This window comes from Halichoerus grypus, chromosome 5, assembly GCF_964656455.1.
Source record: "Halichoerus grypus chromosome 5, mHalGry1.hap1.1, whole genome shotgun sequence".
NCBI classification, from domain to species: domain Eukaryota; kingdom Metazoa; phylum Chordata; class Mammalia; order Carnivora; family Phocidae; genus Halichoerus; species Halichoerus grypus.
This window is the reverse complement of record NC_135716.1, coordinates 165,729,475-165,745,806: the sequence shown is the minus strand read 5'-3', so window position 1 is coordinate 165,745,806 and position 16,332 is coordinate 165,729,475. Positions and strand designations below refer to the sequence as shown.

General features: G+C 51.8%; 1 protein-coding gene across 12 annotated transcripts in view; it reads left to right on the top strand.

Annotated features, from left to right (window-relative positions):
* Window positions 1–16,332, top strand: part of PTPRU (protein tyrosine phosphatase receptor type U) — a 77,414-nt gene that overhangs the window by 26,571 nt on the left and 34,511 nt on the right. For 11 of the 12 annotated variants that reach the window (XM_036115410.2, XM_036115409.2, XM_036115406.2 and 8 more), the window contains exons 8-14: window positions 3,623–3,931; window positions 8,027–8,136; window positions 8,473–8,674; window positions 9,035–9,137; window positions 11,901–12,174; window positions 12,849–12,885; window positions 13,630–13,768. In XM_036115410.2, the coding sequence (XP_035971303.1) occupies window positions 3,623–3,931; window positions 8,027–8,136; window positions 8,473–8,674; window positions 9,035–9,137; window positions 11,901–12,174; window positions 12,849–12,885; window positions 13,630–13,768 (1,174 nt within the window). The remainder of the gene's footprint in view (window positions 1–3,622; window positions 3,932–8,026; window positions 8,137–8,472; window positions 8,675–9,034; window positions 9,138–11,900; window positions 12,175–12,848; window positions 12,886–13,629; window positions 13,769–16,332) is intronic. The other variant, XM_036115413.2, reaches the window with a different exon arrangement.

Genomic DNA, 16,332 nt, shown 5'->3' with positions numbered 1-16,332 from the left:
TTCCTCTGCTTTGTGGCGTCCCATGTGTGGTGGTGTTTATAATTATGTTTATTGGCTTTTAGAAGTCCAGGGAGTGTCTCCATATTGCTTAACTATTATGTTTCCGGATCCTTATTATTATAAGTAAGACTACACTGAACAATTTCGTGCTTACAGTGTTTTTTCTCCCCCCTCTGAGTAATTTCTGGAGGATAGTCAGGAGCGGCTTAAGAAAGGCTTTGAAATATATTGCTTTAACAAATAGTTGTATAGAATTTGCACTTTGGAGACCCCATTGGATTTGAAATTTGGAGCACCAGACCCCACTCCAAAGCCCCTTCCAGGAGAAACAGTTGAATGGTTCAGGGTTATTGCATCCTATTAGAATTATGAAAATCAACACATGTTGGTGTAATTTAACAGGTGTTAACTGTGAGCCTCCTTGTTCGTCTCCCCGCTCCCCCTCCCCCATGCATCTGACCTTTGATCTCTGAGTGGCCTGCAGCCCTATGGAATTTAGAGGGATGGGGCTTCGAGGTCCCCAAGTTCTGTTTTGCCAGTGTGTGCTGGCAGCTGAAGAGAGTATGTCTGGGTGCCAGATGGTTTTTGGAAACAGAGAGACTCATGAATTCACACCCTTCAATCAACAGATCAGTCTGTAGTCAACAAACTATTTGAGCCCCTGGATTTGCCCAGATTTGATCAGGGTGGCGGGGCACGGGGGGAGAGAAGAGGAAAGAGCTTTCTTTTCAAAGACCCCTCAATCCAGTGAGGTCGGTGGGGGCTAACATGTCTTTTAGAGTGAGGTACCCAAGTATGAAGGTGGAAATTTCATCCTCCAGGTTAGAGGTTTGTTATTTTGTGCCATACGAAGTGGTTTTTACCAAAACCTAAGTAGGTTGCCAGTATTTAAAAATCTGGAGGTTTCACATAAAAATCTGAATTTCTGGTTTCTCTTAAAAAAATGGGAGGATCTCGGGGCACCCGGCTGGCTCAGTCGGTGAGCGTGCAACTCCTGATCCCAGGTTGTGGGTTTGAGCCCCACGTTGGGTGTAGAGATTACTTTAAAAATAGCATCTTTAAAAAAAAAGGGGGGGGGCGGGGAGGATCTGGCTATCCCGAGTCTGTAGTTGTTCATGAGAACATTGCCTGGAGCTGAGTAGCAGCTGTCCCCTTTGGATGGGACACTTACCGTCCTGTTCGTCATAGTCCCAGCCCAGCCTGTGTCACCAGTTTACAAGTAACTTCTCATGTCTTTCTCTAAATGCTGCAGGAGGGCAAAGGCGGCAGTGCATGTTGGCCAACCCAGCAAGGATGCAAAGGGGCTAGTGTCCCCAGGGGCGGGGATGTGCGCAGAGCTGCCGGGAGCAAATAAAGCACTGGGACTTTGGCTCCCTAGACCCTCTGGGACAGACAGTACCCATAGGGCAGCCAGGACCAGAGCCTGGAAGTCAGGGAATAAAGCAAGGATCTCTGAACAAGATGGCAGGGCGAGCGCACATGAAATCCGCCCCCATCCACTCCAAACTCCTAAGAATGCGGGGTAAAACAAAACCACATAGAAAAACAGGAGGAAAATCTCTGGGGCCAGGAACAGGCGAGGAAACAAGCGTGATAAGTGGGCTTGCAGTCAGCAGCCCTCGGATTGCAGTGAGCAGTGGGACCAGACCCTCAGCGTTCTTGTCGGGTGGGAATCGGGTCTGCCTTGCTTGTGGGGAGAAGGGAGCCAGACTGTGCAAGAAGTCAAGAGGTGGGCCTTGCTCCTAGCAGGTGCAGACATATTTCTTTGGTGGCCTGATATATGACTGGAGGCTGCCCCTTGCCTGTGGCTCAGGGAAGAAAGGAAAGCTCTGGTGGAAATGAACTTTGAATTGTGCTGTACTTGGGCCGGCATTGTACTCCTGAGTCAAGAGCATGGTGTTTCCCTTTGCATCTTCTTTGTAAAGAGCATCCTGAGCAAATGAATCCTGTAGAGATAGTAGGGTCATACTTAATCATCTCAAGAGGCAAGCAGCAGTGTTTTCTCATCTGCTCACTAAGGCGTGTCCTGAGAGTCTAACTGGGGACGCTTCGCAGGTGCTCATGGAACTTGAGGGTAATGAAACTGCATCTCACAGAGTTAGGGTGCAAGAAAGAGAAGATTGTCAGTAATCTTGGCTTGTTCCATCATTTCCTTGATGAGGAAATTGAGGCCCAGAGATTGAAGATCATGCAGCTGGTCAGTGCAGATGGACTAGAGGCTGAGCACCTGGGCTCCATCCTGCCTTTGCTTCAGAAGCCTTGGGTTCTTTACATTTTATAAGTGGCGTCACAGATTCATCAAGAGGCTGTAAAGCGCAGGAACATGCTCCTCCCTCGTGTTGGGGGAGCTGTCCCTCCTGAGGCATTGGTGTGATTTTGTGGTTGTTGCTGCTGGACGCTGACTTCCTCATGGGGAGGCAGGTGGTGGTTAAGAGTCTGGATTTTGGAGCCAGCCTGTCCAAGTTTGCATCCCAGCTTCCCTATGTGACTCTCTGTGTCACTGACTCTGGGCAACTTACTTAATCTCTCTGTGCCTCCATTTCTGTATCTGTATGACAGGGCTAGAAATGGCACCTGTCTATTGGATTACAGAGTGGATTCAATGAGATAATGTATTTTCAAGCCTCCAGAGCAAGGCCTGGCACATGCAAAGCACCCACTACATGTTAACTGCCGTTGTTGTTGTTGTTATTATTATTATTATTTTAAGATTTATTTATCTTTTTGAGAGTGAGAGCGAGAGAGTGAGTGCGTGTAAGGGGGAGGGGCAGAGGGAGAGGGAGAGAGAGAGAATCTCAAGCAGGGGCTCAATCTCATGACCCTGAGATCACAACCTGAAATCACAAGCCCCAAGTCAGGAGTCGGACCCTTAACTGACTAAGCCACCCAGGCGCCCCCTGCCATTATTGTTATTGTCCTTCTATAACATTGTATTTCCCTTTTTGCTTTGGCAGCCAGGGAACTCACCACCCAGTCTGAACCTTATCTTTAGACCTGCATGGGACCTAATGGCATACATTTCTGTTTCCCTAACATTCTCTGGCATTATTTATTTGGTTGTCATTTCCCCCATCATCCTGATTCCTACATCTTATTGTATTGTATATATTACTATAAGCTGTTTTAGAAGAAGTTAGAATTAATAAATTAAGAAAAATAGAGCATTTGGTCATTTCAGACTGTCCCGATGCCCTCCAGGACGATCTTGAAATAGGAGGTGAATTGTGTTATTAAAAAAAAAATTGTAGCTAACACTTTTGAGGGCCTGTTGTGTATCAGCCATTGTCATACGTGCTTTGCACACATTACCTTTAACTTCACAGCCATCCTGTGAGGTAGGGCATATTATCCCATTTTGTGGTGGAGGACACTAAGGCTCGAGGGGCGAAGGGACACAGCCAGTGGTTGCCGGCAGCAAGGGGCAGAGCTCGGATTCAGATGTGGCCCCGTCTAACTCCAGCGCACACACTTCTACTCCCTGTTCGACGTTCTAGCTGGTCTCTTGAACTCTTGAGGACAAAGGACGGATGATTTCAGCAGCTGACTGATATTTTCTCTCCTGTCCCACTTCTTCTCTTCCTATTTCTTCTGCCTTCTGCTCTGTGCTTCCTGGGTTCCCCAGAACCCATGAGGGCCCCCAAAGGCCTGGCTTTCGCTGAGATCCAGGCCCGCCAGCTGACTCTGCAGTGGGAACCTCTGGGCTACAACGTGACACGTTGCCACACATATGCGGTGTCCCTGTGCTATCATTACACGCTGGGCGGCAGCCACAACCAGACCGTCCGGGAGTGTGTGAAGATGGAACGGGGCGTCAGCCGCTACACCATCAAGAACCTGCTGCCCTACCGGAATGTTCACGTGCGGCTCATCCTCACTAACCCCGAGGGGCGCAAGGAGGGCAAGGAGGTCACTTTCCAGACAGACGAGGACGGTAAGAGCCCCAGCCCTGGCTCCTGGCATACTCAGTGCCTCCCATAGGCACCCTATGTGAGGCTGAAATGTTTTTAAAAAATATTTTATTTATTTTTTTGAGAGAGAAAGTGTGGGGGGGGCGGTGTGGAGAGCATGGGGTGGGGGAGGGGCAGAGGCAGACGGGGAGAGCGAATCTCAAGCAGATTCCCCACTCAGTGCAGAGCCTGACTCGGGGCTCGATCTCACAACCCTGAGATCACCACCTGAGCCAAAATCATGAGTTGGACACCCAACTGACTGAGCCACCCAGGCGCCCCCAGGCTGAAATTTTTATAGGACGTTTTTTGCTTATGATTAAAACAACTAGGGGCGCCTGGGTGGCTCAGTCATTAAACGTCTGCCTTCGGCTCAGGTCACGATCCCAGGGTCCTGGGATCGAGCCCCGCATCGGGCTCCCTGCTCAGCCAGGAGCCTGCTTCTCCCTCCCCCACTTCCCCTGCTTGTGTTCCCCTCTCTCGCTGTGTCTCTGTCAAATAAATAAATAAAAATCTTAAAAAGAAAACAACTATAAGAGCAAAGTAATGATGGCTAATATTTATTCTCTGGAAGACTTTGGGTTAGATTAGTATATTTCTTCCTTATATGTTTGAAAGAATTCAGCAATGAAGCCATTTGGGCCTGGAGTTTTCTTTGTGGCAATGTTTTTTAATCATGGTTTTACTTTCTAAAATAGGTATCAGAATATTAAGATTTTCTATTCTAGTATGTGGTGTACTGGGCTTTAAGGAATTTGTTGATTTCACCTAAATTGTCACATTTCTTGACATAAAGTTGGTTATAATCTTTGATTATATTTATTTAATTTCTGTAGGATCAATAGCATATGTCCCCCTTTTCTTTCCTGATTTTGGTAATTTGTGTCTTCTTGCTAGGGGTATATACATTTTTAATCTTCCCAAAGGGCCAACTTTCGGTTTAGTTGATTTGCTTTATTGTATATTTATTTTCTATTCTATATTTCCTTTTTTACACTTTCTTTAGATTTGATCAGCTGTTCTTTTAGCCTTTTGAGATGGAAGCTTATTAGATTATTGATTTTTGAGCCTTTCTTCATTTCTTATATATGCATTTAAAGCTATAAATTTCCCTCGAAGCCCTGCTTTAGCTGCATCCCATGAGTTTTGATATGTTCTGTCTTTGTTATTATTCAGTTCAAAATATTTTCTAATTTCTGTTGTGATTTTTTCTTTGACTCAAGAGTTAGAATTACATTGCCTGATTTTTAAGACTTCCATAATTATCTGTGACTGATAGCTTAATTCCTCTGTGGTCAGAGTACATAATCTAATTTTGGTCTTTTGAAATTTGATCCTTGTTTTATGGCCCAGCATATGGTTAAATTTTGGGAAATGTTCCATGTGTAACTGAAGAAATTGTGTGTTCTGTCACTGTCGGGTGCAAGTTCTACTTATGTCAAACCAGTACTGATTATGCACTTATTACATGTCAAGCACTATTGTGAATGCTTTTCATATAATCCCCATGACAAGCCTAGGTGGTAGGTGACTATATACTATCTCCATTTTACAGGTGAGGTCACAGAGCTAGAAGATAGGTAGCTGAACTGGATTTCAAACCTGGCTATCTGTTTCAGAGTTTTCATTCTTCACAGCAGTGCTGTAATCCCAGCACAGGTCCAAAGCCTTCCCCCAGATTCCTGCAGGTCTGCAGGTACTCTAAGCTCCTTGGTTGATAATTTTTCTTGCCTCCCTACACGTGGACTTTTCTGTTCTGCACAGCAGTGGCCCAGACACAAAATTCAGCTCCTTCCTTGATTTCCACAAAACCCCCCTTACCCATGGCAGTGTGTCTGCCCTAAGCCCCGTGCTGATGTGCTGAGGTTTTGCTGGGGGTGGGAGTGAGGACTGCGGGGGATTTACCCTGAAGCATTGCAAATGCAGAGAAGGGAAAACTTAACTTTTTTCCCTCTACTTGTCTTAGGTCCGTTGGTTGGGGCCCTATAAATTAGCCTGAGAAAAGACATTAACAAGAGAACAACAGATAGGAATTTATTACCATGTGTGTCTCACACACACACACTCAGGAGTATTCAGTGATGAGTAATTCAAAGGAGTGGCTGGAGCTTAACAAAAGAACAATGAATTTGTAGGGAAGCAACGTGATGGGAAAAGGACTTTGAGATTATAGGAACAGCAGATTATGCGAAGGCAAATATATGGGGAAACCAGTGGTAGGTACGGGCTAGTACGTAAAGTTTACGTAGATTCTTCTGGGCTGCTAAGGGTCTAGCATTGCCTTTGCTTAACTTCTTTCCTTCCTGGTAGCAAGGGGAGGGGGCCACTTTTACAAATTTATGTCCTGCTTTTAGGCAAATGGGGAGGACAGAGAACTTTTCTTGTATCTGCTTCTTGATTCAGCTCAAAATGATCCTTATGCCAAAGTGGTATATTTTGGGGTGGCCTATTCTACTACCCTTCACAATCAGCCTCAAGTTCAGCATCAGACCCCTCCATTGTTAAAGTCTGTTGACCTCTGTCTGCCCCCTCCCCCAGGTATGTTGTGGCTGCTTAACCTGGCTCTGACCGCGCCTTACTTGGGCACTTGGCCTTCTTTCTTTGTCCCTCTCCTCCCTCCCTCCAATAACTGCTCATTAGTAAATTTTTAGAATTTTTCATGGAAACATTAGTATAATACTTCTAGGAAGTGCACTTACTTGAACTGGGCAGCTCAGTGAATTCTCCCAGAGTGGACACACCAGGATAACCCCTACACAGATCAAGAAATAGCATGAGCAGCTCCCCAGAAGCCCCCTTTATGTACTTTCCCACTCGCAACCTCCCGAGAGTAACCGTTATCCCAACCTATAATGCAGTAGATTAATTTCTGCTTGGTCTTGAATCTTCTATCAATGGAGTCATACAGCATGTATTTTCTTTATGACTGGCTTCTTTCTCTTGACTGTGCTTGAGACAGCTGGCTGTGTGGTGTGTACAGTTCTAGGGAATTCATTCTTGTTACCGAATAGTCCGTTACGTGAATCTCCCACATTTATTTTTCCTATTTTAAATTGTGCTGCAAAGAAAAATCCTTATAGATTCTTTTTTTGGGGGGTGGGATGTAGATAGACACATTTCCGATCAGTTAATGCCTAGGAGTGGAACAGCTAGGTTATAGGATATGTGTTCACAATAAGTAGATCTATCCAGACAGTTTTCCCCCAAGTGCTCGTGACAGTTTACACACCCATTAGTGTGTGAAAACTTCGGTCACTCTGCATCCTCACTAACACTTGGAATTGTCTTTTTCATTTTATCAATTTGGCGGATGGATGGTGGGGTTGCCTTGTGAACTGTTCATTTTAACCCAGAGCACGTTAGCTTCATTGAACACCTTGGGCTCTGCTTTTCCCTGCCTTAGGATTTCGGCTTCCCCACAATGGCTTATCAAGGTGTTTTCCCAAAGACTCTTCTCTTCTTAGAAGAAATTCCCTGTGACTGCTGTTGAGATGGTACACTAGAACAAAACCAAACAAAACCAGACCTGAAAGGGTTTATGCGAAAATGCTAATGGTGTCTCCGGGTGATGGAATTGTAGGTGCCATTAATTTTCTTGATGCTCATTTTGATTTTCTACACTGAACACAGTTTTTGTGTAATCAGAAATTTTTAGACAAGAAAACATTTCCTACCCATAATCCCGCCACTCTAATGCAATTGTTTCCATTTCTCTGACAAAGGTCTATATTTTGTGAAAACCACTCAACTGGAACAAAATAGGAACATTCAGACGTTCTGGGCTGGATGCCGCCTGCACAGTAATGAAAAATGCCAGCTACCTCCTTTGAGTTCTTAGGAATAGGTAGAATCAAATGAAGTTCTTGATATTTACCCTGGGGCTTTATGTCCATCACCTTATTTAAGTCTGGTGAGGGAGGGGTTGTTTTCATCCCCATGTCACAGACGCAGAAACCGAGGCTCGGAGAGGGTGAGTAGTCTGAGCAGGCCAGCTAGGAAATAGCAAGGCTAGAATTTGAATTCAGGTGTCTGGTTCCAAAGCTGGCTTTCCCCTGCCCTGTGCCACCTTCCCCTCGCAGTGCCTGGCGGGATTGCGGCCGAGTCCCTGACCTTCACTCCCCTGGAGGACATGATCTTCCTCAAGTGGGAGGAGCCCCAGGAACCCAATGGCCTCATCACTCAGTATGAGGTGGGTTTGGACCTCATTACAGTGGGGGTCCCTGGTGGAAGGTGGGCACACAGCTTGGAGAGGGAGGTGCATCGGGGTGGGGACAGAAGTGATCATTGAGATTCCTTCGACTGGTCAGGGTCTGTGCCCTGTGGGCTATGGGGACAGGGGCCCCAAAAGAAGAGAGGTGAAGGTGCCCAGAGATCTGGGCTAATGGGCATCCACAGTCCCACTGAACCTCTCCCCTTTGCCCAGCCTTCTCCCTAGCTCTCCTGAACTATGTTGGGTGGGAGGCTACGGGGCCAGTGATGACCTTCCCCATCTCTGTGCCCGCCTACCTGCCTGTCCTGCCCCCAGATCAGCTACCAGAGCATCGAGTCATCAGACCCGGCGGTGAATGTGCCGGGCCCACGACGTACTATCTCCAAGCTCCGCAATGAGACCTACCATGTCTTCTCCAACCTGCACCCAGGCACCACCTACCTGTTCTCTGTGCGGGCCCGCACGGGCAAAGGCTTTGGCCAGGCGGCACTCACCGAGATCACCACCAACATCTCAGGTAAGCGCACCTGACCATGGCCTGACCCCTTTAGAGGTGGCTCCCCATCCCAGGGTTCCGTGGGCAGAGGGGGCAAGGCAGGGGGTGGGGGGCGTCCCAGGGGTGTTTATAGAGGGCCCCTGATGAGATGAATATACCATTTAGGGATTAAGTTCAGGGGTCAGGGAGGATTAAGTCAGAGGGGTCAGGAGACTGTGGAATCGGAGGGCTGAGTTCAGGGGTCAGAAGTCAGGGAAGCTCAGGTCAGAGGGAACAAGGCTGAAGGGGAAGAGATCTGAGGACGGGGTAAGGAGGCTAGAGGCCTGGCCTTCCTGGTCTAGTGTCCAGGCGCCATGTTTATATCCCTGTTCCCTTCCCCAGCTCCCAGCTTTGATTATGCCGACATGCCGTCACCCCTGGGCGAGTCTGAGAACACCATCACCGTTCTGCTGAGGCCGGCACAGGGCCGCGGCGCGCCCATCAGGTGGGAAAGCCTAGAGGGAGGGATGGGAGGTCAGGGCCATAGGGAAGAAGCCCCTCCTCTGACCCAGAGCCCCCCACGTGGGCCAGCTCAGCCTCATCCTCCCTCAGTTTCCCACTCAGGGCTCCGAGTGTCTGGAGGAGGATGTTCTGTGATCCTGGGCAGGTGGAAAGCCTGCAGCCCCTCCCCTCTGAAGCCATGGGTGTCCGATGGTGATTGCCATGAGATCTTTGGACAGTGTCCAGCCTGGAGAGGTGTGACTGTCCAGGCCTCGCCTGAGGGTCTTCCCACAGACCTCTTGGCGGAGTGAAACCCTGGGGGCCTCATTTCTTCCCAGCTTTTTCCCTAGAAGGTCCTGGCCAGGGAGACACAGCCTTCTAGAAGGTTGGGGCAGCCAGCCAGACAGGGCCATCTCTGTGAAGTGGCCAAGAGCTTGGCTTCTCCAATTACGTCTCCCTAGAGAAAGCTGGGGCTGCCTCTGCTGGAGAGAAGGTGCTGGAGACAAGATGGTGTGTGTGTGTGGTGTGTGTGTGTGTGTGTGAGATAAAGACGCATACTGTATACGTGCCATGTGTGGTGTGGAGGTGTGAGTGTGTGTACGTGAGAGTGTGAGGGTGTTTGTGGGATGTGTATACATGCCTGCTATCAGCCAGACTCTGTGTTTGTGACTTCCTCTGCAGGAGTCACTTTATCCTCATGGCGGCCTGTGGCGGGTAGGGTGCTGTTACCCTTATTTTACACATTGGGAAACAGGCTCAGTGGCCTTAAGTCCCTTGCCCTCAAGGTCACACAGCTGGAAGGTGCTAGAGCTGGGGTTGGGAACCCAGGTCTGTCTGCACAGCCTTAGCTTTTCTTGAAGTCACAGAGCCTCCCTGCCCCTCTGGTGCACCCTGTCCTCCCGCAAAGCTGTGTGCACTGGGAGAGGGGCACGGCCTGTATTTGGGTGTGGAAAGATCCTGCTAAGCCTCCGAGAAGGTAGTGGGTTGGCCATGTGCCCTTGACACCCCCTCACGTCCTCACACCCTTCTCCTGCTTTGCCTCCCCTGTATCTGCTGCTGCAGAGCCTGTCCGGGCTGCTTCCCAGACTCTCCGGGGAGACCCAGGTCAGCATCAGAGTGTTTGAGGGGCAGTTCGCATTTCCAGGAGCCTCAGGGCCCTTGTGCGGCTAAGTCTGGGAGCTGGGAAACCCAGCAGTGCCTTCTCCTTTCCTGGTCCTCTTAGAGATCCTGTGAGACGGCCCATTTATAGTGTCCCTCAGGGATGATGATGACAAGGTGGGGGGTGGAACATGGTGAGAGGGGGGAGGCATCGTGGCTGTGTGACCTTGGGCATGTCCCTTTACCTCTCTGAGTCTCCTTTTCCTTGTCTGCATAATGGGGACCATCCCAGTCAAGATGCTTTGTTCAGTGTTTTTTTTTTTTTTTTTAAAGTTTTTTTTTAAAGTTTTTTTTTTTTTTTTTAAAGATTTTATTTGTTTATTTGACAGAGAGATAGAGAGCACAAGTAGGCAGAGAGGCAGGCAGAGGGAGAGGGAGAAGCAGGCTTCCCGCTGAGCAGGGAGCCCGATGCGGGGCTCGATCCCAGGACCCCGGGATCATGACCTGAGCCGAAGGCAGACGCTTAACCGACTGAGCCACCCAGGCGCCCCTGTTCAGTGTTGATTGTTATCACCTCCCGGTGGGGCGTGGGGCCAGTGGAGGCCTGACCTTGGCCTGGGAAACGGAGGCTGAGAGGGGCCTGGGCTGGCGTTTGCCGTGCGCTAGTGACAGGGGACGAACCTGTGTGGCCCAATCCCAGGGCACTGGGGTGATTCCCGCACAGCTCTGATGCTCGAACAAAACAGCTGGAGAGCCAGGGAAAGGCGTTCCTACTTCCCAGAGTGCAGCCGTCAGAAAGGGTGCCACATGCCAAGACGTGACCGAGGCTGTGACTAGAAATATTTGAATTTGTCAGCACTCACCTATTTACTCGCGGCTTTGTTCCACCGAGGATTTGGAGGAGCTCACAGCAAAAAGCCATTCAGTAAAGTGACAAAAATAAATAAAAACACACAAGTCGGGACCGGGAGACACACATCAGAGGGAATGCAGACGAGGGCACACAAATCAGCTGTCAGGACCCGGAGATGACAGGCTCCGAGTTGCAGACTCGAGACTGCCTCCAGGTTGGGAGGGTAGCCGGATGCAGGATTTGTGTGGCCTTCCTTGCTTGCTCCGTGACTGTCTCCCCCACTGGAGGTCAGTTCCAGGAAGCCTAGATCCCCAAGTGCCTACCGAGCTCGGGCCCAGCGTCTGAGCTCAAGCACTTTCTGAATGAATGAACGAACACGATGAGTCTGACTCTCATTCCCGGAGGCCCAAAGGGAGCCGCCGGTAACCGGGGCGGAGCCCAAGGCTTCGGGTCCCCAGGTCCTTGGCAGGCACGGGAGCACGTGTTGAGGAGAGTCAGGGTGGGGCTTGGTGCCATTGAGCGGGGCCCACGTTCTTTCCGCCTTCGTCACAGTCCTAACAGCTGACAGGCACTGGCTGCTTCTGAAACTTGCCTCCTTCCTTACATTTAGCTCGTGGAACGGTCCTGTGATCACGCTCGCTTTACAAAGGAGGAAACTGAGGCCCAGGGAGGTTAAGAGAGTTGCCCAGCGAGTAAGAGACAGAGCCAAGATTAGTCCCAGGCTGGGCCTGACCCCAGAGCCCGTGCCCTTAGCCACCAGACGGTTCTCCCCATCCCCTGGCCCTGTGGTCACTGCTCTGTCCCCTCCTTGTCCAGCGTGTACCAGGTGATTGTGGAGGAGGAGCGGCCTCGGAGGCTGCGTCGGGAGCCAGGCAGCCAGGACTGCTTCCCAGTACCCTTGACCTTTGACGCTGCGCTGGCCCGCGGCCTGGTGCACTACTTCGGGGCAGAACTGGCGGCCAGCAGTCTGCCAGAAGCCATGCCCTTCACCGTGGGTGACAACCAGACCTATCGTGGCTTCTGGAACCCACCGCTTGAGCCCAGGAAGGCCTACCTCATCTACTTCCAGGCAACAAGCCACCTGAAGGGGGTGAGGGACTGGCAGGGGTTGTGATGGGGATAGGCTGGGGACCCCTCGGAGGAGCCTTCTGAGCAGCCCCCTAGGAGGCCAGAGACCCTCCCCGGCCCCGCCCCCTCTCCAGAACCCCCACCCTCCTTCCCTGAGCCTCCTGACCTCAGGCTCCTTCTCTTAGAGCATCTCCCCTTCCTGAGCCTTTTCCCCAGACTCTCCTATGTCTAAGCACCCCCTCCCTAGTCTATCCCTGCCCCCTCCCTGAGGCCCTAGTGTCTGTCTCAGGCTCCTCTCTCCCCAGGGGTCCATCTCCCCGTCCTGCTTTCCCCAGACCTTGAGACCCACCACCCACCTCCTCCTGGAAGCCCCGCCCTTCTCCAGGCTCCTCGTCTGGGGGCTCTGTCCTCCCCAGGCTCCCCTCTTAACCAGCCCCTTGGCCGCCCCCTTCCCACGCTGTTTCTTTCCCTGCTCCCCCTGAACTCATTCCCCTTTCCTAAGTCATTGCCCTCTTTTCAAGCCCCTCCTTCCCCTTCCTGCTTCCCCCTCAGGCCTTCCTGCCTGGAGGGGTGTCTCTAGTCACAGTGAGCACTGGCTGAGCCCTGACCAGGCCCAAGACAAGCTGCCCAAGGATCCCCCTGGGGAGGGTTAGGTCGGGGTTCTGGTGGTGCTGAGACCCCCATCTTTGCCTCCAGGAGACCCGGCTGAATTGCATCCGCATTGCCAGGAAAGGTAAGCCCCCCTGGGTTCCTTCCTGGCCTTCAGCAGTGGGTTTCTCCCCTCTGGGCTCTTGGGGGGTGGGCCCTGAGCTCCAAGAGCTGTGGGAGCAGAGGAGGGTGGTCTGGGTTCCCTTCCGGGTCCCCATTTGTCCCACGTGAAGGGCTCCTTCTCCCAACCTTGGGCAGGAGGACTAACCTCCGTCTCTCTTGTCATGGTCACAGAAGTGGCTTTGGCAGGGGCCTGGTACAGGTCTGTGGAGGGCGAGCCATTATGGTTGGGCCGTGGGGGTGATGGCACTGGGCACTGGCTCTGGGTTCTGTATCTGCCCCCTTTGTTGTGGTGGGGGAGAGGTGGGCCCTGCAGTGTAGACAGGGAATGTGGTTGGTCCCCCATCCTGAGATGCCCTCAGCAGGCCCTAGGTGCATAATTCTCTCCCCCCATTGCCTCTCAGGAGGGCAGGAGGGTGAGTCTGAAGGCCCCAGGCATCCTCCATCCCCTGTCCACTGAAGGATGGGAGGATTTGAGAAAGTAGAGAGGAAAGGGGAGCTCTTCCCGATGGGGTCTACGGGGGTGCAGAAGTTATAAGGATGATGAAGGGGCAGATTGGACTGAAAGGCTGCCTATGACCTGAGGACGGGGGGTAGTTGTCTTTGTGCACATGTGTTAGTATATTCCTTGAGACTCAGACCCCTCCAGGCAGTGGGTAGGTGGTCCCTATCTCCCCTTTGACCCTTTGTCCTGCTTTATTCTCCCCAGCTGCCTGCAAGGAAAGCAAGCGACCCCTGGAGGTGTCCCAGAGATCGGAGGAGATGGGGCTCATCCTGGGCATCTGTGCGGGGGGACTTGCTGTCCTCATCCTTCTCCTGGGGGCCATCATTATCATCATCCGTAAGGGGTGAGTGAGGCCGGTGCCATGACTCACGCAAGGCTCCCTCAGAAGCCTGGTGGGCATAGAGGAGCAGTGGCTGGGGCCTGGGAGGGCAGCTGTCTGGTGAGTGTGGAAGGTTGCCAACCTGGGCATCCAGCCTGAGGACGGGCCTAAGCCAGGAAGTGGGAAGCCAGAGCCTCTGCAAATGAAGCTGCGCTGGAGGGGCTTGGCTGGAGCTCAGGTCTGGCTGGTGCCAGGTACCACTATCCAGGGAAGGGCACTCGTACCTGCTGCCAAGGAGCTGTGCTGGAAGTGGGCATGGGCTGTTCCAATGGGGAGGGTGTGGAGGTAACCTGACTTCGAATCTCTAGCCCCCTGCAGACCTTTGGCCGACTTGTCTGCCCTGACCCTGGGGTCGTGGTGCTGACCCTGAGCAGTGGGGGTGGTGCTCAGTCCCCTTCACACCAAGGACCCTGAACCATGGTTCTTCCTGGGCCCCATCTTCCCTGGGGCTCAGCTTGCCCTGGACCCTGTTACTCCTGATCCTTGTGGAGTCCTCCTGGGCCCACGACTCAGAAGAGACCTCGCTCCTCCCATCCCCCAGGCCTCCAAAGTCTGGCGTGCTTCTGAGGGGTGCCTTTCCTAGGGCATTTTGCAGTGGGCAGCATGAGTCCCAGCACCTCTTAGAATCCAGAACTTAGAATTTCAGAGTTTCAGAAATCTAGGATTTGGGATTCTAAGAATCTCAGAATTTAGAATTGTAGAGGCTCAGAGCCCAGAAGGTGAGAGCTGCCTGGTAGCTCAAGGACATCTGGTCTAGTGGTTTTCAAATCTTCTTAAAGCAACAAAACCTGTTTTCAGAACACCAAATAAACCTCCCCTAGGAGGCCCAGTACATGGAGCAGATGAAGGCTGAGCCTCTGGTTGAAGCAGGGGTGGAGGCATCTGAGACCACTCTGGTTTCCCTCCCCTCCACTTCATTCCCTACCAGGCAGCCCCAGGACACTGGTCCAAGCACCATAATTGAAGGATGGAGATGTTGAGGCCCCAAGGGGGCACGGAGCTGCCCGAGGTCACCCAGGGAGCCCTCTCCCCACCTGGGCTCTATGCACCTGCTTCTGGGCTGGTGCTGGATCTCAGGGCTGCCAGGAGCAGATAAGTAGGATCAAGGGGGATGAGGGAGAATTGGCTAGGGCTGCATTTCCAGAGGCCAGGCACCAGCAGAGAGAGACTCTCCCAGAGAGTCTGGGGGTAGGGTTTCCAGGGCATGAAGCTGATTTTTTTCCTTCCCTAGTCCCTACACAGCTTCTTGGGATAAACTAAACTATATCATTTAATGAATATTACTGTGTGCCCAGGGCTTCACACACACCATCCATTAGAACATTAGTTATTGAGCACCTACTGCGTGCCAGGCACTGTTCTAGCACTCAGGGTACATCAGAGAACACTTCTTTCTTGAATCCTGACCCATGAAGCAGGTCTGAGCCCCTTCTCACAAATGAGGAAACTATAATTGAACGACTTGACCATGTCACTCGGCTGGTAAGTGACAGGGCCTGGCTTGAACCCAGTCCTGACTACAAAACCCGGGCTCTTTAGGGCCGGGGATATGAAGGGCCTCACCATGGGCTAGCGCACAGTAGGTGCCCAGAATTAGCAAGTTCCTGTCCTCCTCCCCTGCGGGGGACCTGGAAGTTAACTCTGCGGTAGGGTGGGGTGGGGAGGGGGGCAGATGGTGAGTGCTGTAGGGGAGTGGTCAGATTTTGGGGGGTTGCAGGTAGTATTTGAGGCCTTAGAAATGAATGCTCAAGGAGAGAGGATTGGCCAAGGGGAGGGTGTCACCCATCTCTGCAGAGCATTGGGCCCAGGAGAGGATGGGTTAGAGATATTGCTGGAGCCTCACTAGGAAACCCTGCACTCTACACAGCTGCTACCCCATAAACCCAGGCTACCCTCGAAGCCCCTAGGATCCCCCTAGACTTCCTTCCTTCCTCTAAAAGCCATTCACTTCCATTCTCTAGCACCCCATTGCGTCCCCCTAAATCCTGTCCTGGCCTTCAGGGTTCGCCATGCTCCTCAGGGCTCCCCTGGCCTGCATTGTGGGGTGTCAGAACAGGTCTGGCAGTGATGGAGGTGCCCACATTAAATTTCATGGGCAGGTCAGGAGGTTGCTGAGGGAGGGCTGATACCCAGTTGCCACCCTGTGCATCCTTGTCAGAGGAAGGTTGTGGAGAGACAGTGCGGGGGTGGAGTGGGGGGTGGGGGGGCAGGGGGAGGGTGGTCAGGCTCCCCATCCTGCCCTGCCGGGGTGGACAGTGAGCCTGGGTGCATCTGCACTTGGGGAACTCCCCAGGCCGGGTGTAGCCCTTGTTCTGCTTCCAGAATCCCATCCTTCTCCTTCATAGTACTTTCTTCTCCCTGCACTTTTTTTTAAATTTAACTTGGAGTGCTTGGCTCAATTGTTTCTCTTCCCTGCTGGACTGAGAGCTCCATGAGGGCAGAGAAATTCTGTCCTGTTGGCTATGCATCCCCAGGGCCTGGCCCAATGGAGTAGGGTCCTCCTGAACCACCCCCGCCCCAGCTCCCAG